The sequence below is a fragment of the Typopeltis vanoorti genome, chromosome 8, assembly GCF_054136105.1.
Source record: "Typopeltis vanoorti isolate ZY-2024b chromosome 8, IOZ_Tvanoo_1.0, whole genome shotgun sequence".
Classification (NCBI taxonomy): domain Eukaryota; kingdom Metazoa; phylum Arthropoda; class Arachnida; order Uropygi; family Thelyphonidae; genus Typopeltis; species Typopeltis vanoorti.
In genome coordinates this window covers 74,784,532-74,801,916 of record NC_143556.1, presented here as the reverse complement: position 1 = coordinate 74,801,916, position 17,385 = coordinate 74,784,532, and the positions used below count along the sequence as shown (strand labels likewise).

Below are 17,385 nucleotides of genomic sequence, written 5' to 3'. Positions count from 1 at the left end.
TGTAGAGGGCTTGCAGATTCAAATAAGTGATGGTATGGGTAAAACATAATGGATATCAATTTAACGTGGGAAAAGTGTCAAGTTATGCAGTTTGGGATATAATTTCAGTAATGTAAATATAATTTCAGAATTTTGGGTCACTACACAATACAACACAATGCAGCTGCAGTCATTCAAAATGCTGTTCTGAAAACCATGTTTCCCCATAGTTTGAGTAAACATATAATTTTACTTCTACTGCTTAAATTTTGAGAGTTTCACATGAGGATCACAAGCAAATTTAGTGAAGCATACTAATGACAAATGCAAAGAAATCTGAAAGCCAATATAAGAGCTTATAACAGCATGTTATTTTGGATATTATCATATATGCTACTTCATATTTATACTTTTTTTTCCCCACCTGGGAAAATGAGTACACTGGTATATGAAAGTGAAGGATGAAAAGAAATAATTTAATAATAACAGATTTAATGAATGATATAAGTAATTTAAGAAAAAAATAATTCTGATATTTTCCTTAGAGAGATCTACTCCTTATTCTCTCTATTCATTAAACAGATAAAATTAAACCATTTTTAAACGGTTATCAATTCGAGATTATTTATTAACAAAGCAACAGTGTTGTGTTTTGGCTACCATATCATAATCATTCTCAAAAGGCACCTGTGGATTAACATATAGGTGAAACCCAAAACATTCTGAATTACCTAACCATATTAATAACCCAACAGAAATAAAAATTACATTAGAAAGATAAATTAAATTGAGATTAATTATCTATAGATATTTCCCTGATGGTGGACTTCATCATCATCATCATCAAATTCCTGACATGTACCCTCAATGGGTGTACAGGATATGATAGTACTACATGAAAAATTTACATTGTTACTAACTTCCTATTTACAATTTCCTCCAAATCAGTCTGTTATTTGTCAAGACCCCAACAGATCTTATATTTCTATCGTCTAAGGCAATTTGTACTGTATCAATCAACCTATACCTTGGTCTTCCTCTGGGTCATTTTCCTGCCAACCTGGCTGAGAACACTTGTTTTTGCTAATCTTTCCACGCCCATTCTGTTTAAGTGACCATTCCATCTGAGATTAGCTCTGCTAACCCATTCCTGGATGCTGACAATGTCAATTTCTTTCATAATATCCTCGTTTTTAATATGATATTGCCATTGATGCCATCTGTTCACGCCTATAATCTTTCTAAGGACTCTCATATCTGCCATCTCTAATCTTTGGTCAAGTGTTTTACTTCTGACCAAGCTCTCAGATCCATAAGTTAAAACTAGTTTGAACACTGTCTTGTATAGAGCTAATTTAGTGTTCTGATTAATTTCTCTCTTATTCCATATGAATTTATTCAAATAACTTCCTACCATACCAGTTTTGTTGATTCTGTTGTCTACTTCCATATTTAATTTACCATCTTCACTAAAAATTGTGCCTAAGTAGTTGAAATGTTCTACTTGTTCAAAAGGTTCTCCATTCACAATGCAGTTGACATTTTCAATGATTCTACTTATTTCCATTGTCTTTGTCTTTTTATTGCTGACCTTCATACCATATCTATTACAACAGTTATTCAATTTAGTCAGGGAATCTTCCAAACTTGTAGCGGATTTAATTAGAAGTATAACATCGTCCGCATAAAGCAAAGCAGCCGACATTAACATCTCCAATTCTGATATCATGTTTAATACCACTTTCCTTCATAATGTGATCCATATAGATAATGAATAACAGAGGGGGATAATGTACATCCTTGTCTCACACCAGATTTAACATTAAACCATCATCATGTACTTCCTTCAATTCTAATTGCTGACTTACAACTCAAATAAAGACTAAGCTTGAATAAAGACTAAGACATTGCTTGATATAATGTCCCATTGACACCATAAAACTGGAGCATATTGAATAGCTTCTCTCTTGGCACCTTGTCTGCCTTTTCAAGATCGACAAAACTTAAATACAGATCTTTGTTATATTCCCATGCTTTCTCAACTATTTGTCGTAAAGTGAAGATCTGATCCTGACAGCTTCTATTTGGCCTGAATCCCACTTGTTCTTCACCAAACTTTTCTTCCACAATTCTTCTCAACCATTTCTCAAGTATACTTGCATAAATCTTGCCAAGAATACTCAGTAGGGAAATACCTCTGTAATTCTCACATTCAGTTTTATTTCCCTTTTATATATGGGTACTATGGGAGCTCTACTTCAATCATCAGGAATTCATCCCTCTGTCCAGGTCTTTTGAACTATGCAGTGCAGCCACTGTAAGACTTTTATACCATCATACTTCAGCATTTCTAGCCAAATATCATCTACTATTGCTATCTTTCCACATTTCAAGCCTTTGATGGCTTTTTCTACTTCAAGTATGAATATGTATTCTTGACTGCATGCCTGGTCAGTGTTTTTTATCACTGTGCTGTCATCGCTGCTTGTTTCATTTAGCAATTGAAGTAATTACTCCATACTTCCAGAATATCGTTTTCTCCTGTTTTCATGTCACCTTTATCATCTCTAATTCCTCTTACAGCACTCTTTCCTCCATTTCTAAGCTTTTTCAACAACCTCCAGAATATTTTGCCACCTTCTTGATATTTATTTTCTATATTCTTGCCAAAGTCCTCCCATGACTTTTGTTTAGCTAGTTTTACACAGTATTGCTCTTTTCTCCAAATTTTCCCAAAATATTTTTATATGTCTGACAATAATTTCCTACTCTGCTATTTAGATCCCCAACAATGACCAACTTTTCCTTTTTCATTGTATCAGTTGCTTTCTCTAAAGCATTAAAAAATTCCTCCACTTCTACCTTAGTAGAACCTTCTGTGGCACTATATGCACAAATAAGTCTCGTCGTCTAATTCCCCATTCTGATATTTGCCCACATTACTCTACTTGACACTGCCTGCCATTCAAGAAGATTAACCTTGTATTTTGTGTTGAATACTATGGCTACTACTTCTTTTCCTTGATTGTCATTGCCTGAATATAATATTTTGTATTTATTGCTCAGAAAGATCTCACCAGTTTTTGTCTTTTTTGTTTCAGTCACCCCTATTATGTTGATCTGGTACTTATCTAATTCCTCAGCTAGCTCCATTTCTTTGCAATTCAGGCTTCTTATGTTGATAGTACCAATCTTTAACTCTGGTGATGTTGAGTTGTGGTGTGCTTTCAGATTTGTTCCAGTAGCTGACTTTTCGCTGTTCACCCTGGTTCTCTGGCGAAAACAACGGGTGCCTTGTTTAACCAGGCGACGCCCAAGCTGGCATGAAATTTTGTTATGTTGTACCATCATTTTCTACATTGGTTTAAGCCAATAAGAATACAATTTGGTCGGCTAAATCCCAAATTGCCAGCCCATCCTCCTTCGTTCGGTATCCAGGTAGATACCCAATATGGTGCACCACAAGAAGGTGAGGACTGGACATTAGGTCAGAAGCCCTGGTCGGTTCTCCGCATTCCTTTGAAGGCTATGTGGAGGTCTCCTCTCAGTTATACAGCTTTGACCCTTAAGCACCCCCTGGATGCAACTAGTTTTGAACTTGAAGATATAAGAATTTTTGAAATAGTTTAATTAAAAAAGTGTTCTGTCAGGATGTGGGCTTTGCATTATCAGATACTGAATCAACTGATGTTTAGTCAACAGCCTTTGTACCCCAGTTGTGCAAACTCAAATGCAAACCTTGTTTGCCTATGCTTAGATAAAAGAATTAAAACAATAATATAAGTTACTTAAATATAAAGAGCCAATATGCTTCATTCCTGCGATATAAACATTATTTAAGTTATGGGGATATTAATCCCACATTGTTTTAAAACCGAATAAGAAACTCAAAGATTGGAATCAGAGAGTTTCATGTCGAATATAGTAAACTATAAAAGTATTGGCGATTACTATATTAGGCATGAAACTCTCCGATCCAATTTTTGAGTTTCTTATTCAGTTTTAAAAGCAATGTGGGATTAATATCCCCATAATTTAAATAATGTTTATATTGCCGAAACGAAGCCTATTGGCTCTTTATATTTAAGTAACTTAATGGTTGCACCTGTTTGACAACTCATATAGCAGAGTATATAGGTTCTTTTCATTATACCCTTTGGTATCTATTTGGTCTAGCTACTCACTGATGAAGCCTCAAAAAAGGCTGAAACCGGTCTGGGTAGTGACCTCCCACCATAATATAATAACAGCATACATTTCCTAGGAAATGTGTTTTTACATTATGGAAAATACTAAGAATAGTGATCAGAACTTTACCCACCTTTGCAACGAGTTGCCCGAGATTGTACTACATATTAGGACTACTTGCATTAGCTCACACTGTAATCGCCGATACTTTTATAGTTACTATATTCGGCATGAAACTCTCTGATTCCAATCTTTGAGTTTCCTATTCGGTTTTAAAACAATGTGGGATTAATATCCCCTTAATTTAAACAATAATACAATTTTTTCTCTAATATAACTTACTTAGTAACCAAGGGAAAAAACTTTCTACAATGTTGATAATATTTTCTAAAATTTAAAATAATTAATTTAGATCATTAAGAACATATCTAAAACAATAATGCCATATTGATTTGCATTATTTTTGCTGATGTATTATTTTATTACTTCTTTACCATTTTTAAATTTAGGAAAATATATTTTTCTACATAATTTGCCTTATATTCATTACTGTTTGAAAATTCTTCTGGAATGTATCAACTTCAGATCTACTCATTATTCTCTCTATTCATTAAACAGACAAAATTAAACCATTTTTTTAAAAGATTATCAATTTGTGTTTCTTCTTCTCTCTTCCATCATTTATGTGGATGATGATGAGGCCGAATGAACTCTTTCCACTTCTATCTGTCCCGGGAGAGTCCAAACAATTCTGTCTAGTTTGATGTTGCTTGTTGTGATTTGGTTTACAGGTCCTCTTTTATTTTGTCTATCCATCTAATTCTGGGCCATCCCTTGGATCCTTTACCTTCCATCATTGTATTCAGGGCTTTAGATGGTAGTCTTTCTGTTCCCATTCTGGTCACATGGCCAAATCATCGCAGTCTTCTTTCTTCGATTTTGTCTATTATTATTATTTCTTGTTTTAGTCGTTTCCTTATGTTTTTGTTTCTTATTCGATCCAGCAGAGATACTCCAAGTAATCTTTTTAGCCAACCCATTTCAGTAACTAATAATTTTTCTCTTCAGCCTTTTTGAGATTCCAGCATTCACTTCCAGAGAGGAGTATTGGGAGGACCATTGTTTCATAGATTCTTACTTTTGTTACTTGTTTGATGTCTCTTATTAATATTAACTTATTATATATATATATATATATTAACTTATTAATAAACACAAAAAACTTGTGTTTATTAACAAGTTATTAAAGTCAATGAGAAATGTTTTGGTAGTAAAAATCAGTCAGTCCGTTTATGCAAATTGTAATAATAAAACCAACAAGTGTTTTTCTTTAACTTAAAGATTTATTTCATTTTTCCATGGTTTCATACCAATAAATTATTTCCTAATATTTCCTCACAATATGCAATATAGAATATAAATAATTTACAAAACAAGAAGAACATTTTTCCTTACCGGAATAATAAATTTCTTATATTTTTGATAAATTTTTCCCTGTTTTACCGGATCATCAGTATACATTTCTCTTCTCACCAATGTAAGAAGCATTTGACGTCGCAGATTAAGGGCTAGCTGGGATTTCAAATCCTGAACTGGAGTCTAAGTAAAAGGGAGAAAAAAAAAACTTTGAAAATAAATATTTCCCGTAATTGTTTGGCATAAAATATTTTGAATTTTTAGAAAAACAGTTTAAAATGAAGCATCCTGAATTAATAATCTATTTAAATTTTTTAAATTCATTCAGTTTGCCTTCAAAAGAATAATAAAATTATGTTATTTAGTTTATATAGCAATTTTTTTGTTTGAGAAATATTTGAGAAAATATAAATCAGTTCTGATAAAAAGGAATATATAGTTTGGCACATGAATATCACTTAACAAAATTGCACACAGCAGAGAGAGCGAGAGGTCATGACTTAAACTAGTTCTACCAGCCAAAAGCCTATTTTAACAGTAGAACAACTAGTGGCGGATTACCCATTAAGGCAATGAGGCACGTGCCTAGGGGCCGCAAGCTTTGGGGGTCACAAGCCAAGACATTTTCCTATAGTGTTTTAAAATAGATTAATGTTTTCAGTAAACATCATAAAAATCTTCATTTTTATTATCAACTGAAAATTTTTTCAAAACCATTATTACGTTTTAATACGTATTTTGAACAGCGTGCACTATCTATGCTTTAAATAATGCCGCAATACCAATGTCGGCACTAGTTGACAAGCTTCGTATTTTGTATTTTGAACAGCGTGTGCTATCTATGCTTTAACCACGTCACCATCAATATGGATAAAATACATCAGTCCTCTACACTTCATATATCCATCATATACTTCAATGTAATATCAATGGTATTACAATTTTAATATGCACTTCGCATCCATGGTAACCTATATTTAATATGCACTTCGCATCCATGGTATGTATATATACGTCTTGGCCTGTTGGGTGGTTAAATTAAACCGCATTACCAATGTCGGCGCACATCGCTGTTGACAGCTTTGAGGTCACGAAAACTGATTGCATTGCCAAGATAGGAAGTTTCCCCTGGTTGGTCCTTAACTTCATTTGTTATTGAATCGTGTAAGAGTGAGGTATTTGTTTCAAAAATAAATTTTTAGTATGACTTTTCATGTTTTCATCATTTGAGTATAGTGCAAGTAAAAAAAAAAACTTTGTAAAATTGTAAAAAAAAAACTTTGTAAAATTGTAAAAAAAAAATAATAAACATTTTTTTTAAAAAATAAAGTTTTATTATTTATCATCCTTTAACAAGCAGAAAATTCAGAAGTTCAAAAAATTCAAAAGTACAAAATTTCCTTTATTTGCCACCTAACTTTTATTTTTTTTTATTCTTTTTTTTATTATTATTTTTTTGGGGGCCCACAAATATAATTTGCTTACAGGAACCAACTATTCTTAATCAGCCACTGAGAACAACATATCCGCAGTAAATAACTTTTTTTTTCATCATCATCATCATCAAATTCCTGACATGTACCCTCAAGGGGTACATGTCAGGAATTCATAACCTGTATACCTTCAAGGGGTATACAGGATATGAATTCCTACAGGACTTCCTACCATACCAGCTTTGTTGATTCTGTTGTCTATTTCCATATTTAATTTACCATCTTCACTAAAAATCGTGCCTAAGTAGTTGAAATGTTTTACTTGTTCCACAGGTTCTCCGTTCACAACACAGTTGACATTTTCAACAATTCGACCTATTTTCATCGTCTTTGTCTTTTTAATGCTGACCATACCATATCTATTACAACAGTTACTCAATTTAGTCAGGGAATCTTGCAAACTTGTAGTGGATTTATTTAGAAGTATAACATCGTCCTCATAAAGCAAAGCAGCCGACATTAACATCTCCAATTCTGATATCATGTTTAATACCACTTTCCTTCATAATGTGATCCATATAGATAATGAACAACAGAGAGGATAATGTACATCCTTGTCTCACACCAGATTTAACATTAAATCATCTTCCTGTACGTCCTTCAATTCTAACTGCTGACTTACAACTCAAATAAAGACTAAGTATTGCTTGATATAGTGTCTCATTGACATTATAATACGCTACAGTTATACTGACATATAACTGTAGCTTCTCTCTTGGCACCTTGTCATATGCCTTTTCCAGATCGACAAAACTTAAATACAGATCTTTGTAATATTCCCATGCTTTCTCAACTATTTATCATAAAGTGAAAATCTGATCCTGACAGCTTCTATTTAGCCTGAATCCAGCTTGTTCTTCCACAATTCTTTAAAACCGTTTCTCAAGTATACTTGCATAATCTTGCCAGGAATACTCAGTAGGGAAATACCTCTGTAATTCTCACATTCAGTTTTATTTCTTTTTTTATATATGGGTACTATTAGAGCTCTACTCCAATCATCGGAAATTCGTCCCTCTGTCCAGGCTTTCTGAACTATGCAGTGCAGCCACTGTAAGACTTTTATACCACCATACTTCAGCATTTCTGGTCGAATATCATCTATTCCTGCTGTCTTTCCACATTTCAATTCCTTTGATGGCTTTTTCTACTTCAAGTAGGGATATGTATTCCTGACTGTATGCCTGTTGAGTGTCTTTTACCACTGTGCTATCACTGCATGTTTCATTTAACAGTTTTTCGAAGTAATTACTGCTTACTTCGAGGATATCTTTTCCCCCCATTTTCATGTCACCTTTATTAACTCTAACTCCTTTTACAGTACTCTTTCTTCCATTTCTAAGCTTCTTTAACAACCTCCAGAATATCTTACCACCTTCTTGATATTTATTTTCTATGTTCTTGTCAAAGTCCTCCCATGACTTTTGTTTAGCTAGTTTTACATAGTGTTTTGCTTTCTTACATTTGTTTCTGTAATCTCTACGAGCAAAAGCTCTTATTTGCCAGGAACTTTTGATATAAAGTATATCAAAAGTTCCTGGCAAATAAGTCAGGAACTTTTGATTTTTTGATATACTTTATATCAAAACTTTATATTGATAACTTCCTGTGTCCACCATTTCTGATTTTTCTATCCTTGCAGACAACCTCACCACATGCTTCTCTGGGTGAATCAATCAGTGTTTTCTTCAAGGCTTGCCACTGAATCTCCAAGGTTTGGTTCCTGTTCTCAAACTCTTTCATTTTTTCTTCAATAATCTTTGTGTATTTTAGTCTACAGTTCACATCTGAGAGCTGCTCAACTTTTATTCGCTTTAAAACTTTCTTACATGTTATTCTTTTCAATATGAAATTCAATTTTATCCTGCTCAAGACTAAATAGTGATCACTTCCAATTTCAAATCCTCTGTACACTCTGGTGTCCTGCACCAGGGAGAAAACATCACTATCAACAATAACATAGTCAATGAGACTTTTCTTATTCCTTGCTTCTTCTCTCCATATCAATTTGTGCACATTTTTATGTTGGAACATGGTGTTAGTAATAACCAGTCCATGCCCTGAGCAGAAATCCAACAGGTATTTGCCATTATTATTAGCTTTGCTCTTTTCTCCAAATTTTCCCAAAATATTTTTGTATGTCTGACAATCATTTCCTACTCTACTATTTAGATCCCCAAGAAGGACCAACTTTTCCTTTTTCATTGTGTCAGATGCTTTTTCTAAAGCACCAAAAAATTCCTCCACTTCTACCTTAGTAGAACCTTCTGTGGGATCATAAGCACAAATAAGTCTCATTGTCCAATTCCCAATTCTGATATTAGCCCATATCACTCTTACATCACCACATAACTTTTTTTTTATTATGTAAATATTTCGTCTTATGTATCATAAGACATCCTCAGCAATTATCAAATAACAATAGGAATTTAATTTAAAAACAATAGTGCACATGCTTAAATTGGAATCATTCTATGTATACAGTCATGCATTCATGGATTAAACTAATTGGCTGAAATGAACAAATTAAATTAAATTAAAATATAACAAATAAATTTATTTAATACAACTAAGGATAACAATTTCCCAAACTTTTGGAATAGCAAGACAGTTGTTCCAATTAAGATTAAGTCTATGAAGTAAGGCTTCCACACTTTCTTTATATAAATGTTCATGTTTATATATGGATATATGTGGCAGCTTAGTGTTTTGCCATTGGATCCTGTAGTTAGCATTTTCAATTCTATGTTGTGCAAGGCCATATTTGTGAGGTTTGATAAGACAGATGTGGTCTTGATATTTACATAATAAAAAAGTTATTTACTGTGGCATACGTGTTATTCTATAGTTATGGATATTCCACAGGTTTCACTATATAAGAAAGTAGCCTATTTTACACCATCAGTGATTGACATTGCCTGTTTTAAGTGGGAAGATGTTCTGTTCTGAATAATTTTCACAGCTGAGCCTAAAAATATTAAATTGGCAGTGAAAAGTGCTAACTAGCAATAACATACATAACTTCAAAAACCATGAAGTATGGTAAATATCAGTGATGAATTACTTGATCTGAATAAAATCTCCATATCTTATCATCAACATCAAATTCTTTATATGCATATTCAGAGGATATTATGGAAATACAGGATATTATGGTAATACTGAATAAAAAGGCTAGATCACTACTAACTTCCTACTGACAATTATCCTACAAATTAATCTTTTATCTCTTGGACTTCAACATTGTCAAATATTATATTTTGGTCTTTTAAAGCACCTCTTAAGACTATACTAATCCACCTACATCTTGGTCTTTCTCTGGGTTGTTTTTCCTGTCATCCTGGCAAAGAAACACTTGTTTTCCTAACCTAAATGCTAACAATGTTAAGTATGTTCCAAATATCCTCATTTTTTAACAGGATTCTGCAATTTATGTGATCTGATCACTCTCCTAATCTTTCTCAGAACTATCATATCTGTGGTCTCCAGTCTTTGATCAAGTGTTTTATTTCTAACCCAGTTCTCAGATCCAGAAGTTAAAATTGGTTTGAATAACAATTTGTATACAGCTAGTTTAGTGTGTTGATTAATTTCTCTCTTATTCCATAGAAATTTATTCATTTCACTTCCTATCAGAGCAACTTTGCTAATTCTGTTGTCTCTTGCCATATTTAATTTGCCATCTGCAAAAAAAGTTCTTTAAGTTTGGCATTCAAGATGCAGGTGATGTTTTCAATGCTTATTTTCACAGGCTGTCTTTTTATTGCTGATTTTCATAACAAATTCATTACAGCAGTTATTCATGCAGAAAAACTTATATGTTGGTAATACATAACTGTCAGATTTTGGGGAAAGACAACATATACTAAAATATTAATTAAAAAACTTTAATTAATACATCCTATATATCGGTAATGTTACATTACCATCTTCAGGGAACATAAAAATAATGATATGTGCATGCAGTTATTCAATTTATTAGGAAATTTTTGTGAATTTATTTAAAAGTGCAACATCATCTGCATAAATTAAGATGTGATTAATATCTCCAATTTCGATATCATGTCTAATGACACTTTTCTTCATAATATGATCCATATAGATGATGAATAACAGTGGAGATAATGTGCACCCTTGTCTCACACCTGATTTTTATCAAACCATCTTCCTGTACCTTCAATTCTAGCTGCTGATTTATGACTAAAATATAGACCACACATTGCTCAATATAACTGTAATTGAAAGGCTTTTCTCTTGGCTCCTTATCATATGTATTTTCCAGAATCTATAAAACTTGCATCCTACAGATTCTTGTTATATGCCAATGATGGCTCAACTATTTCTCTTAAGATGAAAATCTGCTCCTGGCAATCTCTATTTGCCTGAACCCAGCTTGTTCTTCTCCAAGTTTCTCTTCCACAATTTTTCTTAGCCTTTTCTCAAGATGACTATATAAATCTTAACCAGGAATACTCAGCAAGGAATTTTTAATTCTCACATTCAATTTTATTGCCTTATATAGATGGGTACTAGGAGAGCTCCACTCCAATCATCTGGAATTTAACCTTCTGAACAGGGGTTTCTGAATTATGCAGTGTAGTCACTATACAACTTTTATGCCTCCATATTTGAGAAAAGGCTAAGGCAATTTTTCAGTAGTATTTTATTAATTTTTAGAATTATTCTTAATTCACAATAATTTTGAAAAGTTTCATAATAAACAAGCTGTACCAATTATTAATAGAAAGACACAGATAAATAAATACTGCTGAGGTAAAATATACTCACTTTAAGAATATAAAAATCAAAACCATAATTTTCATCAACCAGACGTAGTGTTCTTTCAGTAACTGTAACCTTCATGTATTTGTCAAGTATCTCACTATATAGCAAGCTGCTCTTCAAATTAGGAACATAAAAACGAGGACTCCTAATAAATACAAAATAACTTTTACTACAGATAAAACAGAAGACTTGGCATGTACAGCTGACTCTCACTACAGAAAACTCATAAGGACCAAAGGAGTTTATTATAGTGAATTTCCTATTGCACTGCAATGATGCTATGACTTCAGCTGAAACCTTTCAAGAGGTCTCAGCTGAAGTCATAGCATACAGTAAATATACAATGTATCATAAACGAGACTGCATAAAATCAAATTTAGTAATTTGATTGACAAGACAAAATGATATGATTAGTAAACGATCTTCTGTCTTATATAAAGTCATGAAAAATAATACTCTAATATGTACCTGATATGTATGAGTAGTAACACATAAATAGTATGCATGACTTGTTAATCTTTAAAAAGTTTATACCTTTAGTTCCTTTGAATAACAATGACTTCCATTAAAGTGCAACATACTCAAAGCCAAAACAGAAATACAAAAAATGACATTATCCATAAAAAGTTCCAAATTATTATTACACCTCAAGCAACTGCAGTTGTCATAACAGGAATCTAAGCATTTCCTAGATGTACTTCAACCTTTAGTTTCTTCAATATTTCCTGGATTATCTTATCATGTTAGTGATCTGAAATATCCTCGAAGGAGGGAAATGAGAAGAAATCAAGGACAGCACAATACAACATCTTAAGGATTGGTTCACAGCTCTAAATTATTTTATTCACTTCTCTGAGAAAAAACTAAATTAATTAATGAAACAATTAATGCATAATGGTAAGAGGCTCCATCATGTCAATATTGCAATTTCACACATTAATCTTTTTTTTTGATATATAAATTCAAGAAACAAACAATTATTACAATACTCGAATGCAACAAAAACTGTATTATTTGTTTTCTCTCAGCAGTTTTCTTCCAAATTGATCTACTATTTATTAGGTCTCTAATTTGTTCAGCTTTTGCATTCAAAGACTATTCCACCGCAAGTATTTTCCTGGTATTTTTGCTTTCAAATATCTGACTTTTGTTAATCCTTCATCTGACATTCTACAAAAATGACTATACCACTTCAGGTTAGCTTTACTTACATATTCTTGAATATTAATAACATAGTCTTCCTTTTTAATATTTGTTTAATATGGTTCTGTCATTGATGCCAATTCATTTATTCTCCAGTTACGCTCATAATCTAATTTTCTTCATAAATTTCATGTCAATGATTTTTCAGTCTTTGATCAAATGTTTTATTTCTAACCTAATTCTTAGATTCATAAGTTAAAGTTGGTTTTTTTAAAACATACTAAGGCAAGTGATATGAAGTCATTAGCCTCTATATGCAAGTAGCTCAGATGCAAAACATTGTTTTGCTTCCTTGGGAAATTATGTAGTTGCCTTTAATAGGCAACTACATAATTTCTTGGTAACTTTAATGTATAATAAATCCAAGGTAAAAAACTTTCTGCATCTTTCCCTCATCCAGTATTAATAAGGTTGAGCACCTTTTGGCTACTTGTATATGAGATATATGTGACTTCTGCATTACTTTAATCTTGGTATCTCTCCTAGGTCTGGCTCCCACTGATGAGACATCAATAAAGGTCGAAACCAGTCTGGGTAGTGGCCCTTCCCATTATACATAGCATTATACACATCCAAAAGAGGGTGTGTGCTTTGCATTATGGGATACATACTAAGGTAAGTGATACGAAATCATTAGCCTCTATATACAAGTAGCTCAGATGTGAATATATTTCATGTCAAAAAAAACATTGTTTTGCTTCATTGTTGAAAGTTTTTCCACTTGGTTATACTATAAATTAAAGATACCAAGAAATTATATACTTGGTTTAATCCTTTATCCAATTGTAAGCAAACAAAGTTTGTGCCTGAAGTATTTCCAGGACTGGGACAACTTGTACTAAAGGAGGGTATGACTTCACATCACTTGCCTTAGTATCCCATAATGCAAAGCACATCTCCTTGTGGACATGTATAATACTTTGCATTATGGGAAGAGTCACTACCCACACCAGTTTCGACCTTTATTGAGGTCTCATCAGTGGGAGCCAGACCCAGAGGTGATACCAAGGTTGAAGTAATGCAGCAGTGATATTATTATATATGAGTTGCCAAAAGGTGTCACACTGTATTATTATAATACTCTGGATTAGAGATAGTTAGTTGTTGAAAGTTGTTCCACTTTCTCCTGAGCCCAGATAATATTTGGGGGGGGGGGGGTGAAGAAAGCAATGGTGAACTACCCTGTAAAAATCTCACCAGGAATATTTTGTGGGGAACAATGCCTGCAAAATCACCTATGGTTGGAAACGACTGAAAGGGAATATCAGGAGGTGATTTTTCAACCCATTACACAGAACAATGTTTCTCAAACTTTTCTGGCTGCAGCCCACATGAACAAAGCATAAAACTCAGCAGCACACTAGTTCCCATATCCCCAACATTTACTGATAGGCTATTTTAACACCAGAGGTGAATCCTCATTTACCATACCCAAGTGCAAAATTGTGGAGTAGCTGGAATAATATACACAACCTTAATATTTTTCAGTGGAAAATTAAGTCTAAGGAAAAGTAGGACAGCCTTGTTTGCACATTTCTCAGCATACTGTAGCAACACCATTGCTCACTTTAGGTACTACTGTATACACTCATGTGCTGAGATATATGGTGCATGTCAAAATATTATATATGTTATTATACTGAAATTAAATTATGTAAAAGAATTGTTAATTAATAGGATTTTAATATATCATTCTAGACTGTATCTGAAATTTACAAAACTAATATAAAAATAAAATTTTTAATTTATAAAAATCAAGTAGATATTAAATCCAGCATTATTTTAAAGCCAAATACAGAAACTATAAAAGTTTCGTATGAAATCTGACCAGATAACTTATGGAAATACACTCGCCAGTATTTATGAGTTGCCCTAGCTGGACTTATAGGAGATATGCCCGCTATGACAGCATCCATATATTCGCCTCCTATTGGTCCAATTTGATAAGGTTTCACTGGCCTGACAGCTGTTTCAAACTGGTTGGTTTTCCATCAGAGACCAAGCAGAAACCTTAAGAGAGCAAAATTTTTATAAATTTTTCATAAATTTTGCATCGCCGAAGTGAAGCCTTTTGGCTCTTTATTTTAGTAAAATTTTTAATGATTAAAAATGGTCGGTACGGCACAAAGACTAAAGCAAACTTCCATCATTTGGTCTGTTGGATTGCCAGCTTTCTATCCGGATGCACACTATGTGTGATGGTGGATGGTTCCTTATCCTCTCACCATTCATCTAATGCAAAGGTTCCACTCTCTCTCACCAACCCTCTTCCAGCTATATATATATCAATGACCTACTTTAGTTGACCTCCAACCCAATACACAGTTTTGCAAATGATAGCACACTGCACTCCTCCCTTTCATTTCATAAACCATACTCTACACAACTCACCTCAACCTACAGAACATCATCCACCACCGCCCTCAATTCTGACCTCCAAGTCATCCGATGGGATTCAATTTCGTGATTATTAAATACTTGAGGAATTGACAGCATATACTAGAAATATAAATTAAATCAAACTTTAATATATACTTTCCAATATTTCAATGCTAGATTAAATTTCAATGTTAGTAAAATCCAGTTCTGTCTTATTTCTCACAAAAAAAAAAGAACCATTTTCTTCCAGTATGATTTTTGACAACACTTAAATTTCCAGACAAGATGAGATTTCTCTTCTTGGAAGTACCCTGATATCAAGCTTCTCCTGGCATAAACACATCATAACCACTGCATCCTCAGCTTCTAAAAAACTAGGATTTCTCTTTTGCTGAAGACATTACTTCACCTCTGAACAGCTGTTAACCTTATACAAATCACAAATTCACTCAGTTATTGAATACTGCTCTCACATGTGGAGTGCCCCCCCCCCCCTCAAGAGCTCCCTCAAAATGCTTGACACAATACAGAGGAGAACAATTAGATTGAATAATGACCTAACTCTTACCAACTCACTACTCCCACTTTTGCACAGACATTTGATTTGTGCACTTTGTGTATCTATAAATAATTCCATAGCAAATGTTCATTGGAAATAGCATCAATAATTTCTGTACTTAGTACCAAGCTGTTTGGAACACATGTAGCTGCCATTTAATATCTCTTCAGAGTACACCCTGAAACCACAGAACAAGTTTTTTCCTCCTCCATCCCTGCTACTGCTATATTGTGGAACATTCTTCCCCCCCCCCTCATGCGTTTCTCAAGGAATACAATAGAGAGGCTTTTAAATCAAATGTAAATTTTTCCTTTCCCAACCCACTACCCATTTACAGTACTAATGTACTATAGGTCGATAAACCAACCTCTCATGTAAGGGCTAAACATAAAAACAGAATGGAAATTCAAACTTTCTCTTCTCAACAGATTAAGATCACCGCTTGCACACAGTTAACAGAAATTACTGCACCCATTTCAACTGATATTTCATAAACATTTTACAAAATAAAGTTTCAGAGTTGTAACAAACTTGAAATTTAAAGGATTCCATACCTGCACCGCACCCATCTCTTCTTTGGCTTTTTATAGAAACCTTTAACAACACCTTCTCCTCCCCAAATACCTTCATCAGCTTGCTTAGGATATATTAAAGGAATAGGGATGTTAAGTACTCTTTTCCTAAATTACAAAATGTTATAGTTTAATTATGTTAACTCAGTATTTAAGTGATCTGCAAATGATAATAGACATGCACACAAATATACACATATCCATATATACTTAATCCTAATAATAATAATCATCATCATCAAACTCCTGACATGTACCCTCAATGGTGTACAGGATATGATAGTACTGTATGAACAACTTATATTGCAACTAACTTAATATCTACAATTATCCTCCAAATCAATCTGTTACTTGTCAAGACTCCAACATTATCAGGTCTTATATATTTCTGTCTTCTAAGGCACTTTTTAATGTATCAATCCACCTATATCTTGGCCTTCCTCTTGGCCTTTTTCCTAACAACCTGGCAAGAAAACTTGTTTTGTTAATCTTTCCTCTTCCATTCTGTTTAAGTGAACATACCACCTGAAATTAGCTCTACCATCACATTCCAGGATGTCAACAATGCCAAGTTCTTTCCTAATATCCTCATGTTTAATATGATATTGCAACTGATGCCATATGATAATGCCCTTAATCTTTCTCAGGACTCTCATATCTGCGGTCTCTAAACTTTGGACAAGTGTTTTGTTTCTAACTCAGCTCTCAGATCCATAAGTTAAAATTGGTTTGAACACTGTCTTGTATACAGCTAATTTAGTGTTTTGACTAATTTCTCTCTTATTCAATATAAATTTATCCAGTTGACTTC

The 17,385-nt window shown here is 33.2% G+C and overlaps 1 protein-coding gene across 1 annotated transcript in view; it reads right to left on the bottom strand.

Annotated features, from left to right (window-relative positions):
- mRpL28 (mitochondrial ribosomal protein L28) overlaps positions 1-17,385 on the bottom strand; it is a 67,097-nt gene that overhangs the window by 26,978 nt on the left and 22,734 nt on the right. The window contains exons 3-5 of the mRNA XM_090396774.1: positions 16,557-16,682; positions 11,865-12,006; positions 5,623-5,766 (exon numbers count right to left, since the gene is read on the bottom strand). Of these exons, the coding sequence (XP_090252900.1) occupies positions 5,623-5,766; positions 11,865-12,006; positions 16,557-16,682 (412 nt within the window). The remainder of the gene's footprint in view (positions 1-5,622; positions 5,767-11,864; positions 12,007-16,556; positions 16,683-17,385) is intronic.